At 35.3% G+C, this 22,120-nt stretch overlaps 1 protein-coding gene across 2 annotated transcripts in view; it reads right to left on the bottom strand.

Annotated features, from left to right (window-relative positions):
- Window positions 1-1,129: 1,129 nt before the first annotated feature.
- CAAP1 (caspase activity and apoptosis inhibitor 1) overlaps window positions 1,130-22,120 on the bottom strand; it is a 43,788-nt gene continuing 22,797 nt past the window's right edge. For both annotated transcript variants that reach the window (XM_047700037.1, XM_047700038.1), the window contains 2 exons: window positions 18,223-18,296; window positions 1,130-2,459 (listed from right to left, as the gene is read on the bottom strand). In XM_047700037.1, the coding sequence (XP_047555993.1) occupies window positions 2,113-2,459; window positions 18,223-18,296 (421 nt within the window). In that variant the 3' untranslated portion in view covers window positions 1,130-2,112. The remainder of the gene's footprint in view (window positions 2,460-18,222; window positions 18,297-22,120) is intronic.

The following is a 22,120-nucleotide window of genomic DNA, read 5'->3' on the forward strand; positions in this document are numbered from 1 at the left end:
GAGAAGCAGGCTTCCCGCTAACAGGGAGCCCAATGCGGAGCTCAATCCCAGGACACTGGGATCATGACCTGAGCCTCTGGCAGATACTTAATGACTGAGCCAACCAGGAGCCCCTACTCAGTCTATTCTGTGCTAAAATCTATACTGTAACATCCCTGACTTTGAGACTCTGAAGAAAACTAACACCTCAGAGGTATTTAATAAATACCTGTGAGGTAACAATTTAAATGGCAACATTAGATCAATATATGGTATTCTCCCATTACTTAGGCTTTCCTAAAACAAACATATTCCTATTCCTCAAAGTAATTCATTTTTCAAAAAGCTCTTGTGTCTTTCAACATTAAAAAAAAAAAAAAGGAGTAGAAAGAAGAGCTGATTTTCCAAGGTAGGAAGCTAAGTGGCTTCCTTCATTCAGCTCATTCTACCTCACAGGTACCACCCTAGTCAAACATCCTCTAGACCATTCTGCACAGTGAACAGAGCATACACACAATGCTTCCTGAAGGTGGTAACCAGGCAGCTACAAAGCACTCAGACCCTGTCTACTGCTGTATGTTTAATCACACAAACGTCCTCTACTGCATTTTATAATTAGTAAGCAGCAATAGTTTGTTATGTACTACTTTGCTATTTTAAAATTCTTTTGCCATAACCAATGCTTTTTCATCTTGAAGCAGAACTCACTATTCAGACATATGCGCATTTACCAGCATAAGAGAAATACTTCAAATGATGATGATACTGGCCTGTGCTACATTAGAAAGATCCCAGGGGCGGGGGTGAAAACAGGATTATTTAAAGGCATGTTCAGAAACAACAAAAAAATAAAATCTGTAACTCTGCAGTTCTAAGGTTTCATAAGCACTCTATTTCCACAAGAAACTCTCTAAAATTTACACATAATTAAGCCAGCTAATAAAACTCAATCCCAGCAAGTTTTATGTATGAGGAAAATCCTCATACAATATTAGTAGAGCATGGTTTACAAATATAGTATATTTGTTAGTAAGTATAAAAACAGTGGTTTTAGATTTATATTTTAGAAAAAGAATTATTTTAAGAGTCTTTACCTAAATTTATTTTGGTATCAAACAACTACAATTAGTGATGGGGCAAAAAACACCTGTTATTGCGTGGATGTTAATTTATTTACAAAAACTATACAAAATTAGATTAATTATAACATTGACTTATCAAAGCTTTCCGAAATTAATTTTGCTTTTGGAAATGTATCAAAAGTCTTCAGATCCAGAATGATAGTCTTTATTATTTTTAATTCATGGAATTATAGCACATCAAATCTTCAAGCAAAAACATGAGATAAAAGCCTGTACAATAAAATATTCTTTTCCTAATAGCTTGGAATGTAAAAGAAAATATGTTCCCTTTGTACTGAAGAAAAAAACTTGAACAAAGTGTCCAATAATATCAAATACCTGTTAGAATGGTTTGTCTGCTGGAATTAAAGTTGGGCAATTACTTCTACTTTTTTAAAAACGACCTTAAATTAAGTCCTTTTTTTTTCTTTTATAAAAAACATTTTTCTCAGCCATATCAGACCTCTAAGCCTTACAACAATAAATGTTAATCCAACTTTACCAGTAAATCCATACCCACAGAAGGTGTCTTCAAGACAGACTTATTTTAAAAGTGCATATAAGCATGATTAAATTTCTTAAATTGTTGACAAATCTAGAAGCAATAATTTAATATTCTACCACAAAATATAGGTAGCCTTAAGAGGAACATGCTTGGTCAATCTTTCTTAAGATTTTAGGTGTGATGCCAAAACACTTAAAAATGAAGGAAAAAATACAGTGACTCTTCGCTAATGGGTTTTCAGGTATTAATTTGCAGACACAGCTAAATGCTCATCTAACAAAGTATCCAGGTTATCCAAAGATATTTGCCATGAATTCATAAAGCAGTAACACATACATAAAAGTAACAACAACCAAAAATACCACAGGTATGTCAGGCCTAAGATGAGTTTATCTAATAAGGATTACATGAGAAATATCACATAAGACTCAAAATAAATGTCATATACAAAATTATACGATGTGTCTTTGCTCAAACACACCTAGAACTCAGACTCAAGTCAAATAACTAGGCTGGCTTTTTTATGTCACCAGCTTTCATTAGGGCTTTAATAGCTCTTGCCCTCATCTCAAGTTCTAGCAGCTCCAGCTGCTGTGCAGAAGGCTGAACATCTTCTGGTGGAGGAACAGTCACGGTGGCTGCTTTGGGTTCTTTTGGGCTAGACTCTGCTAGTCCCAGAATCTCATTCACACTTTTCTCAATGTCTTTCTCCAGGTCATCTATCTGACCAGCTTCACTTTGGACTGTATTTTCTGGGACCTCAGGAGCAGCAGCTTCTTCGTTGCATGGGCCTTCTATGTCGCTGTCATAAGCATCTGCATTTATACTGAGTACATCACTATCTTCCCCTTTGCCTGTAACAAACAAAAAAGGGGAAAGAACCATGTAACCTAAATGCCCTCGTCAAAATTTCCTTTCTATTTATGATTAAAAGGCTTCTTTGATCCCACCTCCCCCATGGAGTCCCAAACACATTCCATAATCTCTATCCCATCCTTTTCTCTTGACTCAACTTTGAAAGTAGATATAACTTAAGGTAAATTTTAATGTATTTTTCATTCTGATTTAGTAGAACATGGAAGCACTGGAAAATTTATACCATCGCATGGAGTTCCATGATCTCTTTTCCTAATTAAAATGTCCCAACACACACACACACACACACACACACACACACACACACAAATGTCCCAACACTTTATGCCACAGGGAAGCTTCTACATTACAAAATGAAAACTGATGTTGGAAACTCAGTAAAACATTGCTTATTAATGAAAAAGTAAAATTCCATCCTGGGAGGAGCTTAAAATACTTTGCTTTTATAAACTACAAAAAAGGAAAAATATCATTGGCAAGCTGGACACCAATGTGCATTGCAATTATCCTAAATCTTTTCATATGTTTTTTCAAACACTTTGTTCTAAATCAATAAATTAAAGGAGAATGCCTAAGTCCATTTGCTAAGATAAAGTAAGTCTTCATCAAGAGGATTTTAATTAATAAAGTTAGGAAACTATAATTATTAAAAATGCATTTGCTATAAAACTTCTATAACTGATACTAAAAAGCCTTGAATATAGATCTAGATTATAAGCCTCAACTACCTTGGTTTTAGACATTACTTAAGCCTAGGTGTCATCTATACTTTGGGTGTTCATTTCTACCTCCAATTTATTTCTCTTTTAAATTCCTAATATGTTTTTTTAAAAGTCATGACCCCCCAAATGTTAGCTTTGCTAGTCTTATACAAGAAAAAACTTACTGACAGATGGAAAATTCTGATAATTCAATGTAAAGGGAAGGCCATAAATAATTCTACTCCACTAGTTTTGTAATAACAATTTACTGACCCTGACTGATCCTCCCTCCTACAACCTAATAATTGAAAAACTACTCCCTATTCCAAAATTAGTATGGAAAAATGAATCAATAAATTATATTTGGGCCTTCAAATAGAAGTTATAAAAAAAGGTTGCCATTTTAATTATTTGATGCAAAAGAATATTTTATGTATCAAAGAAACACATATCTCCAAACAGCTACAAAAACAAAGAATATAGCGTTTTGTGTAAAGAAATAATGCTTTACCTAAGTACTGCAATTTGAGACAAAAACAAATTAAGAAATGAAGCTCTAAGTTGTTCATAGTCTCAAAATGCATGCTCAGCCTTCTTTAAAATTCTAAATCTGTACTCACTGATTCTGAGTGAAAATCTGCAGTTTGTTTAAAAGACTTTAAAACAAATTTTTGAAAACCAGTGATTTGTTTTCTGAACTAGAAGTCACTGCCTGATAATGAACTAAGAGCAGAAGAATTAAATATAATGATGGCCTCAAAGTTGGGATAACTGAGTTCTAAACCTTACTCTGCTATTAAGTATGTGATTTGAGGCAAATCCGTTTACCTTCCCAGAATTTCTCGCCTGTAAAAGTTAGGGCAAATTGTCCCAGGATATCTCTAAAGTACAAGGTCTAGTATTACAGTAAGTTAAGTCTATAAAAAAGTTTATAAAATGGCAATACTTTATTTTCCTTTTCTCCCAAGAGATGGTTACCACTTATCTTTCATTTAATACATTCATCACTTGGATAATAAGCTAAAAGAATTTTCTATTGATGATAGCTGTAGCCAATGAAAGATAGGCAACATGTTCGTAAAGCATGCTCTACTTAATTTTTTTCACTCAACAATCTTTTTTTATTTAAGATTTTATTTTAAGCAATCTCTATACCCAACATGGGGTTCAAACTCACAACCCTGAGATCAAGAGTCACATACTTTACCAACTGAGTCAGCCAGGCACCCCGGCCTTTTTGATACCAGATTCTCTAGAAAAAGGGACTACATTTACAACGTCCAGGCAATATAACTGAAGCTCATTTATTATCTTGGGTCCAGGGCTCAGTATATAATGATACAACTGTGGAATCCCTTATATGCTAAATCACAATTTTTGATGTAGCTGTACTATTATGAAATTAATTTGCTTTGAATATATATGTGGGTAAATAAGTAACAGCAAATCTTGGAGATTTTTTTTTTTTTAAAGATTTTATTTATTTATTTGACAGAGAGAAATCACAAGTAGGCAGAGAGGCAGGCAGAGAGAGAGGAGGAAGCAGGCTCCCTGCTGAGCAGAAAGCCCGATGCGGGGCTCGAACCCAGGACCTGGGATCATGACCTGAGCCGAAGGCAGCGGCTTAACCCACTGAGCCACCCAGGCGCCCCTTGGAGATATTTTTTTAAGTAAGTGGAGAACCTACACTAGTATATCCTTAAGACATACATGGCAAATCTTCTAGCTAAATATCACTGTCATATACCATCAGCCTATACTTTCTACCAAAAGAATATAGGAATATATAGGTATACGTATAAATATTTTTTAATGGAATATACATTATGTTCATCTTATTTTTGTGTTTTTCCAAACACTTCAAACAGCTAAGAACCACTGAGCTACATGTATTCTGACCTAATTTAGATAATTTTTTTTTTTTTAAGATTTTATTTACTTATTTGACAGACAGAGATCACAAGTAGGCAGAGAGGCAGGCAGAGAGAGAAGAGGGGAAGCAGGCTCCCCAATGAGCAGAGAGCCCGATTTGGGGCTCAATCCCAGGACCCTGAGATCATGACCTGCGTCGAAGGCAGCAGCTTTAACCCACTGAGCCACCCAGGCCCCCCTAATTTATATAATTTTTTAAGCCTATAAGCTTAAGAAGCAACCACACAGCTAAAGAGCTCTTCTGCCCTGAGCCTGTAATAGTAAAATCCTTATTTATAAAGTTACCAGCACCAGAGATTCAGGATCAAAATGTTTATAGCACTTGTCAAGAGGTAAATCTTTTTTGTTGTTTTTTTTTTTTAGATTTTTTATTTATGTATTTGACAGAAAGAGAAATCACAGTAGGCAGAGAGGCAAGCAGGAGAGAGGGGGAAGCAGGCTCCCTGCCGAGCAGAGAGTCTGATGTAGGGCTCGATCCTAGGACACCAAGATCATGACCTGAGTCAAAGGCAGAGGCTTTAACCCACTGAGCCACCAGGCGCCCCAAGAGGTAAATCTTGATAAGAATTTTTTTTTAATCTATATATTCTTTGGGTTTGTTTCCAACTTTTTAGTGGGCAGAAGGTGGGCTTTATTTCTTTTATTTTAAACAGCTATACATATCCTATGAGTGAAGAAATGGTGCTCCATAATTTTGGCATTCTCTGTATACATTTAAAATTACTGAAGGTTGGGGTGCTTGTCTGGCTCAGTCAGTAGAGCACACAGCTCTTGATTTCAGAGTTACAAGTTCAAGCCCCATGCTGGATGTAGAGATTACTTAAAAATAAAATCTTAAAAAAAAAAAAATTATCCAAAGTCTACATGATTGAGTTCTCCATAACACAGTATTGGTGAATGTATTCACAGTTTCTATCTGGCCACCACACTTGCACCATGGGCCAAAGCTTTATACAATTTGTATCTGAAATAACTTAGCATAAGCACTTCATTTCACACCTGTGAAAACAAGTCAAGTGACTCGTACAATGTAACATGACAAATTATCTGAAGACCAAGGATCAGACTTCAAGTCCTTTTCACTATTCCTTAATTTTCATCATCTTACTGACTTGTTTTTTAAAGCATCAATTGCAAACACACGACTACGCTTCTGAAGATAATTCACCTCATCCTTAGTATTAGGAAATTATAAAGTTTTTTCTTACCGAGTATGATCCTCAAAATGGAAGGGGTGACACTTGTACATTCTTTCTAAAAAAAGTAACTTTACCCCAAAATGTTTCATTCAAAATCCTTAAAATATCAGCACTGTCATGTTCTGTCCTTCACACCGCCATTTTGCATGCATGAATGAGTGGGCACACACATCCCAAGTTTGCTTTTTGTTAATTAAAATAAAAACTTTAAATATGTGTGTGTGTGTTGTCTTAGGTTTGCTTTTTGTTAAATAAAAGTTTTAAAAACCCAACTGAAAGTACACAAACATACAAGGATTACTAATCAGAAAGATTTTGAGGGATAAAAGAATTTTTAAGTTATGCTAGCATATTTAAGCCTCAAGAGAGCCTATATTTTACTTGCTACAAATTCAATTTAGAATAGTTTTAATGCATAAAATGGAAGCATATCTAATGTTATGAGTGACTGCATGCTTGTGAAACTCCTTGATAGTGAATTATTAAATTAAACCAGGAGACAAATCCTAGAACATGGAATAATTAAATATCTGTCTGAATTCCTGCTGAAGATGGCAAATTAAGCACACATATCTAATTCCCTTCCCTACCACGAACCACTGAAGTGACAGAGGACAGACACTTAAAACTACAGTAACAGCATAAAAACTGTAAAGCAACTGAAGATAAAACTAGTATCAGTCCTACCTAAGTAAAACATAAAATGGAGAATCCATAAGGGAAAAAGAAAAAATCAACAAATTTAGCTAAATAAATAGTAAGATTCCTGAGGAAAAAAATAAAATACCATAAATAAAATAAGACAGAGGTACTCTACAAGCAAATATTAATGAAATACATATTTTCATGGCAAATATAAGAATACATACAATGTCTAGGTATCATTAAGAAATAACTAAAAACATGGCAAAGGGTAAAAACAAGTCAAGCGTTTCACAAAATATGAAATATAAAGCATCGAAAAATACATTTAAAAATGCTCAATTTGGGACACCTGGGTGGCTCAGTCAGTTAAGTGTACGCCTTTGGCTCAGGTCATAACCTCAGGGTCCCAGGATCCAGTCCCCCATTGGGCTCCTTGCTCAGCAGGAAGCCTGTTTCTCCCTCTGCCTGCTCTGCCTGCTCTGCCTGCCGCTCCTCCTGCTTGTGCTCTCTCTCTCTGACATAAATAAATAAAATATTTTTAAAAATGTTAAACTTAATTTCTAATCAAGAACTAGAGGTTAAAACAATATTACTTTTAACTCAAGAGGAATTTTATACATCTGGACAAAGTTTAATAAATTCGTAAGGTGGAAAAATGATCAAGACATGATTAAGTCAACAAAGTAAGCTAATGAGTGATAATCATATTTATGTTAAAAATAATATAAGTAAGTTATTAATTGTGGTTACTTCCAGAGAGGGAAGTTAAAGTTGTAGAGGAAGAGGAAGAAAATGAGTTTTCCAATTTTGCTCTAAAAACATACGTATTTCTTCAACCATTTCCAAGAAAATAGCCCAGTAAAAAGTTTAAAAAGAAAAAATGAAAGCAAAAAAAGGTATCATCTAAAAAGACATTTTTCCAGATTTTTACAAAATGTAAGCAAGCAGGATGAAATTGATAGAAAAATAAAAGCAAAGCCAAACCACAGCCAAAGACACAACAATAAGTAGAATTCTTTCTAAGAGAGTTTTGGAAGCAAGGAAGAGCTGGCTATGAAACATACAGAAAGATAATTAAATTAAATCCATTCAGAATAATTGGGCCAACTAAACACTTCCTATTTACCCTTCCCCTCTGTGCCACAGGACCAGGCCCACCTCATCCATTTAAATCAAAGGGCTCTCCTAGAGAAATATATCTAAGTAGCTACTGATGAAACCCAAACTAGCTTCCAGAAAAACACAGCTACAATAAATAAGGAACCAAGATGAACAAAGGAAGAATAAAGAAAATTTAGGGATCAGAAGATAATCTAAATGGGGGAGAAGGAAGGGTGGAGGAGTCTACTTAGTATCCTGAGAGAGAACTAGTTCCTAGTTAATTTTCAGATTTGGACAAACTGCATGACAGGCACTAAAACTTATAGTCGCACATGACAGATTCACATTTATATTTTAAGATATGCTGTGAACTAGACACATGACAGAGCATCATAGTTCTATGTTCACAAAAAGGTAACTTCTACAAAATTACAGGACAGTGCTGAGATGCAGTACTGACATCGATGCTCAGTAAATTTCTAGGTTTCTTAAGAGGTTAATGAGCTGTGAAAAAAAGTAGTTTTAATTAGTTTAGACAGAGAAGGTAACATCTGATCAGGATCTAAATGATACACATAAGACTCATGGTTATCTTGCGCGGGAGAGCATACAGGCAGAGAGAATAGCAAAAGCAAAGTCCCTGGAAACAGTGTTTGTAGTGCCAGAGGAAGTGAGAAGGAAGGAAGAGAAGACCAAAGGGGAAAGTGACAGAACATATCACTTACAGCTTGTACTGGCCACAGGAAGGAAGGACTTCACATTCTGTTTTGAGATGGGAAGCTATGGGAAGGCTCTGATGAGAATAATGACATGACCATTTTTCATTTTAATTTTTACTGTCATTCAGACTACTATACGGAAGAGACTACAGGGGAACATGGGTAGAAATAGAGGGATCAGCATGTTGTGAGAATCGGTATCAGAATAATATGGCTAAGAAGAGGTGAGAAGTGGTTGGATTCTGAATATTGTAAAAGTAGAGCCGACAATTTGTTGACAGAGACGAAAGACAGCAGTCAAGAATGATTCCCAGATTCCTGGCCTGGACACTCAGTAAAGAATGTAACTGCTATTTACTGATATGGAGAAGACTGTAGGAGCAGCAAAGGTTGTAGGGGGAGTATTATTGTTCCCTTCTTTGTTGCCAAGGTATCAGGGAACAATCTAGAATTTACTCTGGAACACAGTAACTTTAAGATGCTTACTGAACATCTAATAAGCAAGCTAGATATAAAGGGTTGGAAAGCAGCTCTGAACTGGTTAAAATAAATTTGTAGTTGCCAGTCTTGGAATTACATAAGATGCAGAAAAGAAAGTCCAGGGACACCTGGGTGGCTCAGTCGGTTAAGCATCTGTCTTTGGCTCTGGTCATGATCTCAGGGTCCTGGAATGGAGCCCCACATCAGGCTCCACACTCAGCGGGAAGTATGCTTGTCCCTCTGCCCTTCCCCAACTCATGCTTACTCTCTGTCTCAAATAACCAACAATCTTTTAAAAATAAAAAAAAAATTTTTAAAGACAAAAAGTCCAAAGAAAGGTGGTGGGTGGGGAACTTACCCTTTAGAAATCAGGTAGAGTATGACACAAAGGAGACTGAGAAGAAAGTGTCAGGGAAGGAGGAATTCGGCAATACCAGTGAAACAGCTGTTGGCAATAGTTCACTGGTGGGGGGGGGAATAATTACAGACCAAGAAAAAAAACACCTGCAGGCACCAAAAGCCAATGTGTTCACTATACACATAGAGGGGCTGTCTCAGCAACACAAAGAGTTCTCCCATTTTAAGAGGAGAAACAGGGACTATATAATTTAAGGCCAGACACAAGTAGGTGGGAAAAATTAATTTACACATCTATTTTCCTTTACTAGAGAAGTTCTTTCCAAGCCAGGCCATATTTTATTTATCTTTCTGGTGCCTAGCACAAAACTACAATTCACTTGTTGGAAGAAGGGGTCAGCTTCAAAATCTGAACAAACATCATTTAGAAAAATATTAAATTCATTTTCCATAATCCAAAGGACACACAAGGACAAATGAGCAAAAGTTACATAACAGCCGCCTATGATTCAATATAGAGATCCTTTTACCAATTAGAGACAGCAAGAATGATACTGAGGGGATGAAACAGAAGATTCTAATAGCAACAATAATCACGGCAGAAGTAATTATAACAAGAGCTGATATTTACTGTGCATCTACCGTGTACTGTTCACTTCTCTAAAGCACTTTACACGTGTTAACTTATTTAATCCTTATGCCAGCATAATGGAATAGGCACTCATATTTGTTTTGTTTTGTTTTTTTTTCACTGAATAAGACTTTAATTTCTTTTTTTTTTTTTTTAAGAATTTATTTATTTATTTGACAGACAGAGATCACAAGTAGGCAGAGAGGCAGGCAGAGAGAGAGGGGGAAGCAGGCTTCCCGCTGAACAGAGAGCCCGATGCGGGGCTCGATCCCAGAACCCTGGGATCATGACCTGAGCGGAAGTCAGAGGCTTTAACCCACTGAGCCACCCAGGCGCCCCAAGACTTTAATTTCTTAAGTGGCACTCAGATTATTCCCATTTTACAAATGATGAAACTGAGGAACAGAATTTAAGCAACTTGCCCCATAGTTCACACAACTGAAGTGGCAAAACCAAAATCCAAATCCAGGTATATTTCAAAAAGGAAAAAAAAAATCTATACATTGAAATATTCTATCTATCTATCTATCTATCTATCTATTTATTTATTTATTTGACAGACAGAGATCACAAATAGGCAGAGAGGCAGGCAGAGAGAGAGGAAGGGAAGCAGGCTCCCTGGTGAGCAGAGAGCCCGATGTGGGGCTCGATCCCAGGTAGCAGAGAGCCCGATGTGGGGCTCGATCCCAGGCCCCTGGGATCATGACCTGAGCCGAAGGCAGAGGCTTTAACCCACTGAGCCAGCCAGGCGCCCCTATACATTGAAATATTCTATAGTGCCTCCTAGATCTTAACAGAATCAGAATGACCACTGAAGCATCACGGATGAAAATGGTGGTTCACACTGAATTTATCTTCTTCTTGTAGGTCCTTTAAGCCCACCTGAATAAATAAAATACATAGGAGACACGAAGCTAAAAAGTATGTATTAAATGAAAAATTATTTTTTTTAAGATTTTATTTATTTATTTGATAGACAGAGATCACAAGTAGGCAGAGAGATAGTCAGAGAGAGAGAGAAAGAGAGAGGAGGAAGCAGGCTCCCTGCTGAGCAGAGAGCCCGAGGTGGGGCTCGATCCCAAGGACCCTGACATCATGACCTGAGCCGTAGGCAGAGGCTAACCCACTGAGCCACCCAGGTGCCCCTAAATGAAAAATTATTAAGAGAAGGAAAAGAGAAGACAAAAAACTGGGAGAAAATATTCACAAAACACACCTGGTTAAAGGACTGGTATCCAAAATATAAACAGAACACTTAAAACTCAAAAATTAGAAAACTGTTAACAACCCAAGTCAGAAATGGGCAAAAGAGCTGAAGAGACAAAGTCACCAAAGAAGATACATAGATGGCAAAGAAGCCCCTGAGAAGATGCTCAGCATCACAGGTCATCAGGGCACCTCAAAGTAAAACAATACAATGCCACTCACACATCTATTAGAATAGTCAAAATTCAAGTCACTGATAGCACCAACTGCTAGCAAGGATATGGAACGTCAGAAATTCTCATTCACTGATGGCAGGATGTAAAATGGTACAGCTTTTTCAAGGACAGCTTGGCAGTTTCTTACAAAACTGAACTGGGTGTTTACCCAGAGTTGAAAGCTTATATCCATACAAAAACCTGCATACAAATGATTACAGCAGCTTTATTCATGAGCACTAAAATCTGGAAGGAACTAAGATGTCCTTTAATAGGTGAATGGATAAGCAAACTGCAGTAAATCTATACAATGGAAGATTATTCAGCAATAAAAAGAAATGAACTATCGAGCCACAAAAAAGACATGGGAGAACCTTAAATGCATACTGCAAAGGGAAAGAAATCAATCCAAAAGACTATATACTACATATGATGTTGCAACCAAAACTTCTAAATAAATAATAGACTGTGATATAGGATGTGCACAAAATTCAAAAACTGGTAACAAAATCTGATTTCAAGCGTAATGTTTACTATCTTTCCTTTTGTAGGAGTACTTCTATATAAGGAGATACTTCTTATCAATTCAATCAATTGGACAAGAACATAATTACTGAAAAGCACAGTGAATCCAAAGGGGATCCAAACATCTATCGAAGGGTTGGACTATGTTAACCTCCAAAGCAGCTGTCCTAAGACTATGTCTAGGATCCCATAAAACACATCATAAGATAGAATGGGTATAATTTAAAGAAAAACGGAAACCAACATTTTCCTCATGTATTAAATCAAATTCTTCATAATGTCATTCTTGACAAAACACACACAAAGCATTATGCATCCAAAAACTTTGCCAGTTTACTTTTTAATCCAGAAAAGTTGCACAATTAAATGTAACAGAGGAGTCTTCAAAAAGAAAAAAGAAACAGTATGGGCTAATCTGCCACACAAAACGTAATTTTCACCCTTTTGTTCAACTACTACACACACAAAGAGACAAATGAAAAGGCGGGAGGATCCTGTTTGGAGTCATTGCTGGTAATAACTTGTGAAAAAGCTCAAAGGAATGAGAAGAGAAATGTAAATTCTTTAGTCGCACTGATGGTTACACCACAAATCTCTTTTTACTTCACCAACTGCTGAACTGGACATCATTTCCCCAGAATGAATTTCTAAGAATCCTTTAAAGAAGTTAACTCATGTTAAGAAGCTGCCTTCTGTGAATACTTATTTGTTAGAGCCACTCAAGGAGATAATCAAGGGCTAGAAAAAAAGAAATTAGAGCCGAACTTTGAGAACAAATCAGCTGTACATCTGCTTCTCTGTTTCCAACTCTAAACGCCCTAAAACAATTTTATCAGTTTCCCCACAGCTCTCTCTCACTTGTGCCTGCGATTTAGGTCTTCAAAGGATGAGGAAGCAGAGTTCACTTGCCAATCCAGAGACTTCTACAGCAATATGTACACATAAAACTCCTGCAAATGTTGCTTAATTAATTTGATTATTGATTGCTGATACTCATTCTCTCTTCTTTCACAAAACAACAGAAGTCTATGAGGGTATTTTTCTCATTATCTTTTTAACTTCTTAAAACTTGTATGTATTCCTTCAGCTATGGCTAGGAAGTTCTTTTCAGCAAAACTCAATTCCTTTTTAACTGCCAATTCATTTCCTCATTCTATCTTGTTCCAGTCCTTCTACTTACTCACCTTTGCTTCTCACAGTGCAGTATTACCTTAGAACAACAGTAACAATAACAGCAATAAGAGCACAGATCGGTTGAGGTTTCCCATTTATCCTTCACCGTAAGTATTCCAACGGTCTCATATAGTTTTATATTTAATACCTTTGCTAAATATTGGCAAAAATCTCTTCCATCACAATTAATTTTTAGAAGTAATGTGAATAAGCTGTGACCATCACTGATTTTTATGATAGTCTAAAAGTAGCTTCTCAATTTCATTACTTACATAAACATATCAGTGAAAATGTTTTCAAGTACCTGCTCCAGTATATATTTGTACTTATAATATGTAATATTACAATAAGTTAGTCTGTACTAATACAATGATATATGGAATCAGAAATTTTAAAATGGAGAGACAAATATGTAAGTTTATATATATTTATTTACTTCAGATGTATTGGTATTCTTTTTCCTGCATTCTCTGGAAGTGTGTATTATTATACCTCAGCGACCACTAGTCTAAAAGGCCAAAAAAAAAAAAAAAAAAAGCCCATAGAAAATAAACTTCCATCATACAGGTTAACCACTGATAACCATTTTCCCCCAAAAAAGTCTACCTTTCAACTTTTTGAAGCTCTTGTTAACAAGTGAATTCTTAAAGCTGTTCATCCTACACTATTCATGAAGTGGAAGGTCAAGATGTAATTACATGAGGCAACTACATTACTTTTTTTTTTTTTTTTAATTTTTTAAGGTCAACTAAATACAATTTTTTTTTTTTATTTGACAGAGAGAAATCACAAGTAGGCAGAGAGGCAGGCAGAGAGAGAGGAGGAAGCAGGCTCCCCACCGAGCAGACAGCCCGATGTGGGGCTTGAACCCAGGACCTGGGATCATGACCTGAGCCGAAGGCAGCGGCTTAACCCACTGAGCCACCCAGGCGCCCCTACATTACTTTTTTAAAAACACAACAATAGCAGAATTTGAACCTAACCACAGCAAAATTTGGTTTATTTTATGTATGTTTGCATATCCTTCTCTAATAGAAAGGAAGAATAATTTTCTAGTAGAATAAAAAAAAAGAAAGAAAGAGAAAATACAGACACTGCACTAGGCACTGGTCTTTACAAGTAATCTGAGGGCTAGAAAGGAACTTCAAGATCAAGGCCAAAGAGCCAAACACTGCTTCAATTTGCTCTACAACAGAGCCACCAAGTGGTGGTTTATGTAACCTGTGTTCAAACACCCTTCAGCAATAAGGAAGGAAGCCCATTCATTTTCTGGTGTTTCTGATTATTTGAGATAAATAAATTGAACCAAAATCCATCTAATGATAACTCTATCTACTGGCCCTATTTTTATTCTCAGAGGCAATATAGAACAAGCTTAATTACTCTTTCACTTGACAGCTCTTCAAATAATTTAAAGTGAATGCTAAAAACCTCACCTCCTCTTCAAACTAAGTATCCAAATATGACTTAGCTACTTCTCATATACAGTTGAAAAAAAATTCTCATGACCACTTCCAAGAAGAAAGGCAAAACTAAGAGCTAAATTCTTAAGTTACAAAGGAGAATAATTAGCAAAATTATACACAGACCTGGTTGTAAACCTTAAAGCAGTAATTTAAATATAGACTATTATTTAAATATTACTGAACATCTTAAGCAAATTTATTTATAGATATATACACAAAGAGAACTCATTAATGGTAGCAGAGATCTGATATTTTAAAAATATTTTCTACAAATTAAATACCTCTAACAAACAACAGTTTTCATTTTTTAAAACTATAGCACAAATGACCAATTTAGAAAATTTACATATTTATTATTTTAGGGGCACCTGGGTGGTTCAGTTGGTTGAGCCACAGACTTGATTTCGGCTTGGGCTGTGATCTCAGGGTTGGGGGATCCAGCCCTAAATCAGGCTCTGGGCTCAGAATAGAGTCTGCCTGAGATTCTCTCTCCTCCTCTCCTCTGCCCCTCTCTCCACGCCCCCCTGCTCATACTCTCTTGAGCTCTTTCTATTAAATAAAGAAATCTTAAATAAAACAAAATAATTATTATTTTAAAAACATAGCTAAACCTTTTCAAAAATACAAGCCCTGACACCCTCCAGGAAATTAATCAAAGATCTCAGGCTTGTACAGGTATATGTGCTCATGTACACAAACACAGCTGTGCTGAAGATAAAGAGCAAAACTATAACTGATGTTTCTTATACAGCTGCCCTCTGGCTAAAAATGAGCTAGGAAACATCCCAAAAGAAGACTTCCTATTTTACCTATTTTACCTATCAATCAACCAGTAGATTGTATTTACATTTAAATAATGTCTGCATAGCGAAGGAAGCTCTTCAGCTATTAGTCCATCATTAAAGTGTGGTAGAAGTTAGCCCACTATCTGATACTCATCTTCAGCACAGCTTGTTTCATAAATGATATTTCCTATCAAAAAGATGGATGAAATGAGAACTAGGCAAAAAATGCAAATTTCAATTAACTAATTCACAGTTAATATTTCTCAATATTTGAGTATTTTAGAAGCTGAGAAACTGAAAAAATTGAACATGTAATTTAAATAACGTGTCAGTATCACGTATTATGAATAGGTCACATAATAAGACTGACTTTATTAAGAACAAAGAAAAAATTCACTGTTGCTTTATATTGTGGTCTACTGAACAAAGGGTTACTTTAATTCTAAGTAAGCTTCCATGAATTTGCTTAAATGGTCAAGCCATTAAACAAAACGACAATACATTCATGAGGAGCATTATATTCTGTTTCTATGGGGCTCACTGTAGTAGGCAAGAACAGCTAGCTTTGCAAGAAAAGTCAGAGACAATATTAAATCAATTTTGCAAGTTTTGCATATTAAAAATAGACAACATTAGTTCATTTTTAAAAAGGCACTAATCTCTATTGAGACCACTAGGATTTCTATTTCTTGGTGCACCTCAGCTTCTTGGGGAAAACTCCAACCAAGTTACTTACTATCTGATTCAGATTTTAGCTATACTAATATTTACCTAGAAGATGTTCTACGTAATTGAATATTTTAGATAACTTACGTTCATTGCATAATGCAACAAAACATTTTATATTTTAACTATATTGTAGACATTTTTCTAGAAGATTTTACCTATTATTCCCCCTTTTCTTAAAAAAAAAGAGTGCAACTTAATTTAACCATTCAAAACATGCACATGAACTGTACTGCATGATGGTACTGCTGTGCTCTAATCTTAAGTTTCTTCACGTCTACCTGCTGTCATGTACTGATGACAGTGTGTTCTTGATGTTTCTGATTGCCTACATAAGAACCTAAGAGTGTTCTATATTGGCTCCTGAGCATAAAGACTTGAGCTTTGTGGTATCTGGCTACTCTTGAGTTCTTTTTCTCTCCCCCTCTTTGCCTCCATGGCTGGTTTTTTAAATGACTGAAGTTACCATTTAAAATCACACCAAAATAGGCTTTTGACACTGGGAAGCGAGTTCTAAAGAGCTCCAAGTACCTGAACATGAGAGCAGAAAAACATCTTCCCTTAGAACGCAGCACTGGCTAATTTGTACAATGAGATCCCCATTCTTTTTCCCCAGGAACTGGAATCAACCATGTCAATTACATGACATTGTTCTCTCCACAGATGATCTAATAGCACACCCTCCACAATGCCTCCTCAATAGATGCAAAGAATGGAAACATTCAGATAGAACAGCAGAGTGGTCCAATTACTCATGAGGTGTAAGAGTTACATGAAGATGATGTGTGCTTAGCATTTATTTATATGTGTCAAGTAAATGTAAATGAAACTATGACTCTGACTTTATGTCTTTGCTGGGTGCTCAGTAGCAGTCAGAATATAAAGATGTAAATTTTTTGGGTCTATTTAAGAGGCTAACACAACAGGACTTCTGAAAAACAATGGAATTCTTGAAACCATCAGAAATATTTGTAAAACCCCAGAGTACATAATTGGAAGTACAGAAAAATCTTGATTTTGTTCTCTCTACATATACATGGAGTGAATCACAAAATTAGTTATCCAATTTTTTTCACTTTGTCAATTAAGCATTAATAACAGACCACAGGTAAAAGCAGGAATTCTGCCTAAATAAACTGATGACCTACTTCTCTCTACCAAGTAAGTTCTTTTGACACAAGTTTTAGAGAAACTATTCTAAGCCAATCAAAGTTTAGTTGCTTACGTAATAAATGAAACAATCCTTTTGATTATAGCAGATTCTCACTGCTATGAAGTAATTTTATCAGGACAAAGGAAAAATGTGAGGTGGTCTTTGAGTAACTAATAAAAATTTATTTTACTTTCAATTTTCCCTTCAAGAATGAGAAAGAAACAAAAAAGACATGTGAAAGATCAACCCTACGGATCTATTTGGCTTAAATAAATTACAAATTACCACTTCAGTTCTGGCTGGTAATGTCAGAAACTACTGATTTATAAATAAAGAAGGGAATAATAACAAAGTCCCTCTGCAGAAAAGACAAAAAAAGTCACCCCATTAAGTTTTTTCCCACATACAACCCAAAGCTATCCAGTTAATGCATCTCTAATATCCTGCAGCTGATGATATATAGTAGAGATCACTAAATTAAAACTACTCACGATAACAGCTTGCTGGTGGCACTGCAACCAAGTATCACTAACAGAACTACTCCAGTGGCTAAAGAAGTCATGAAATAAAGACTATGCTCTTTATTCTTTTAATCTTGGACCAAATAAATTATTCTGTTCCCTTATCTGTAAAATGGGGGCCAGCTGGAATACTGAAATTTTATTAGTAGTAAAATCCTTATAATCTTCAGGTAAACAATATAAAAAATTAACTATTTGATTCGTACCTTGTTTTAATTCTAAACCTTCAGGTTGCTTGTTCTCTCTCACAGCTGAAGTAGTATCTACACAGATGTCTTGTCTGAGGAATAAAAACAAAACAACTTTTAAAACTATATCTGATCAAATAATATTTACTGCTCAGATTCCCAGAATTAAGTCATACACTTGGGAAAGACACAATGACTCTTCTGAGCCCCCAGGACAACATTCAGTGCACTAAGAAAACTCAGAAACATGTATACAAGTGTCAAAAACAGTAGCTATAAATCATTACCAATTTAAGCAGTATACGTCTTTGTAAAAAGCAAGAAGCAAAACTGGAAGGAATATGGAGATAACTTTTTCTCCTTTCCAATAACCTTCAGGATAGCTGTGGGAGAAATCACAGCTTACAGAGGAATCCAATAATTTTTCAACTTCCACAGTTACATTTAATGGGCACTTTGGCATTCGAATTATTTTATATTTATCTAAATTCATACCTCTAATGCTTTGATGTCTATGGTATGTGTGAAAACATATTTTATATGTAATATATATATATAATCAAAGTAAATGGATTAAAGTATAAGATCATAAAAAAAGTTTTGATTCACCATGTTCTCCAACAGAGTGGTAAACAAATTCTCTTTCTTAGAGGGCATTATACCACCTAAATATTAATGTTACAAATACTTCTCAACAAAAGAAATTAATTAGTTGCAAATATTCAAAATGACTATTTTCTTTCTAGGTAAGTATTACCTTCTGGAGAATTTCTATACACACCCTAAAACTAACATATAAGAAATATTAGGAATTTTCCTACTCACAAAATTACTTCTATCCACTTAATAACAAATCCTTCAAATAACCAAAGGATAAAGACTTGTGATCATTTCTTTTGAGTTTACAATATTCTTTCCCATCAACATATTTGGCACTCACCTGTTTTATGTTAAAGTTTTACTAATACAAGCACAAACTCAAATAGAGACTACAAAATTATTTGGATCTGATATTAGTTAGGACATATAAAAAATTAAAATTGAGATACCTGTTTTATACTTCTTTCTATATCACCTACTCAGATTTTATTCTTTCACCAGAATAACCAGCAGATCCCAACGAAGGTATCAAGAAATATTCTTTGGCAATCCAGGGACAGATAAAATGCCAATATAGTACATTAAGAGCTTTTCAAGGAGTACAGTTAAAATGTGCTACCTCAAGCCTTACAGTCAAATTAGATTTTACCTACTGGGAGCATTAATCTACTTCTAAGTATCTTCCTTTAAAGAAAATGTTTGCTCTTACACATCCTTGAATGGGCACTTAATTCTTCTTCTAAACACATATATCTAAACAACCTGAACAAAAACATAATGTAACATTACCATTAAAAGGGCCATTGATGGGGCACCTGGCTGGCTCAGTCTACAGAGCCTGTGACTCTTGATCTCAGGGTCATGAGTTCAAGGCCCATGTTGGGTGGAGAGATCACTTAAATAAACTTTAAAGAGCAGGGATGAGGGTGGGGGTTGGGCTTATGCAATACCCTAAAGATACAACATCACCTATGCAATATTACAGCTGAGAATGTATGACCTATATCATGGAAAAAATCATCAGTTAAAACCAAAATGGAAAAAAGTAATGTTCTATTAAAAGAGGGTGAGGAGTTAAATGTCAATGTTATAAAAGACCAAAAAAAAAAAAAAAAAAAAAAAAAAAAAAAAAGTTGTGAAAATATTCCAGGTTAAAGGAGGCTAGAAAGAGCCCTGACAATTAAATGTTATACTTGACATGACACTGCTGAACTGGAGGGGAAAAACATTATAAAGGACATTACTGAGTCAGATGACAAACTGAAATACTGACAGTAAACTGGATAAAAGTATCATACCAATGTTAAGTGTACTGAAGTTGACCCTGTACTGTTGTTATAAACAGAGCATACCACTATCCTTAAAAAAAAAAAAAAAGCACAAGGTACTATTTTGGGGTAAAGTGTCATAATGTATGTAACTTATAGCCTCAAATGTCTTAAAACAGACACCTATATAAAGAGAGGTAAAGCAAGGGTGTGCAAATAGGATAAAATGTTAATAATAATAGGTCAATCTAAGTAAAAGGTATATGGATGTTTCTTGTAATGTTCTTATTCTTATAACATTTTAATAATTCATGAAGTTATTGCCAAGTAAAAATTTTTGCATTACAATATGCATTATTTTCTTTTTTCTGTGAAAGCCCCTTGGTTTCCCTTCAAATAAAACTGGACATCGCTATAAAGATTACCTGCTGCCATAAAGAATTTCTTTTATTGCCCAAAGTGAACTTTTATAACAGTGTGTTTTACCTTGTTAGGTTTGAACCTGCTATTGAAGAAAGTCACCAGAATTTCAGACAATAGATGCAGTACAAGTGCACCACCTTGTGGCTGAAAACTTAATTGCTAGATGCTTTTTCATCCGTAGTATCTGAAGTCAGAAAAAATATTCCAGAAAAATAGCTTGGAATTTTAAAATCTATACGAGCTAATTTTTCCAAGATGTAGGCTTTGCAACTAAAATTATCATATACATACAGAGCTCTCTAATACAACTGAAAGATTTCCACCAAAGAGCATGAAAAAGAAGACATACACAAAAAAAGAAATGTCTTAAAGTGTAAAAAAACTATGAGTATGTCTTTTTATTTCTAGTTTCATTAAAATAAAAAAAAGTCTACTCCCAGATAAGACATACTAGGTGTCAGAGTTGGAAAAACTAAAGTAATTCTAATTTATATTTAAATGGCATTTAAATATTTCTATCAAATGCTTTATCTAAGAATTTTATAACAACTGTAGGAATGCCTGGGTAGCTCACTTGATTGAGCTTCCGACTCTTGATATCAGCTCAGGTCATGATGTCAGGGTTGTGAGACCAGCCGTGCTTTGGGCTCCATGCTCAGCTGGGAGTCTTTGTGAGATGCTCTCTCTCCCTCTGCCCCTCCCCTGCTTGTGTGTATGACACCCTCTCTCTAATAAATAAATCTTTTATGACAAAGAATTTGGTAACAACTGGAGAAAGAGAGAGAAAGCACGAGAGAAAAGCAGGAGAGGGAGAGAACACATTGCTAAATCTTGTTTGGGTTACGAATCTTGCAATGACTTTTGTATTTCTTTCATTAAGAAGGGAAAAAATAACCCATTTTTATTTCTCTAATTCCCTTCTCCTATCCACAGTACTTCTCATTAAAGTAGCTTAATTTATGATCTTGGCTTTGAATTATAAGAGAGCTGTATACCGATCTCTGGGATTTAAGTCCTCAACTAACAGTCTGACTTCCTTTTTTTTTTTTTTTAAGATTTTATTTATTTATTTATTTGAGAGAGAGAAAGAGTGAGAGAGAGCATGAGAGGGAAGAAAGTCAGAAGGAGAAGCAGACTCCCTGCAGAGCCAGGAGCCCGATGTGGGGCTCGATCCCAGGACTCTGGAATCATGACCTGAACCTAAGGCAGTCGCTCAACCAACTGAGCCACCCAGGTGCCCTGACTTCCTTTTTTTTAAACCCAAACATAATTTCACTCTTGATCCTTTCTTAAAACAAAAGAAAAAAATAAACTATTGGGATTACATCAAAATAAAAAAGCTTCTGGACAAAAAAGGAAACAACACTAAAAGGCAACCTACAGTACGGGAGAAGAGTATAAATGTACAAAGAACTTCTAAAACTCAACACTCAATGGATTTTTTGTTTGTTTGTCTGTTTGTTTTCCAGAATTCAATGGATTTGTTGTTTAAGTCAGAATAATACACTGGGGAAATCTATGGAACTTAAGTACAATTATACATGCAAATTACTAAAAGTTTAAAATATATTTCTAAAGGGAAAAAAAAGTCAATTTCTTGTACAAATAAAAAATACACAGAAGAT

This window comes from Lutra lutra, chromosome 13, assembly GCF_902655055.1.
Source record: "Lutra lutra chromosome 13, mLutLut1.2, whole genome shotgun sequence".
Lineage (NCBI taxonomy): Eukaryota > Metazoa > Chordata > Mammalia > Carnivora > Mustelidae > Lutra > Lutra lutra.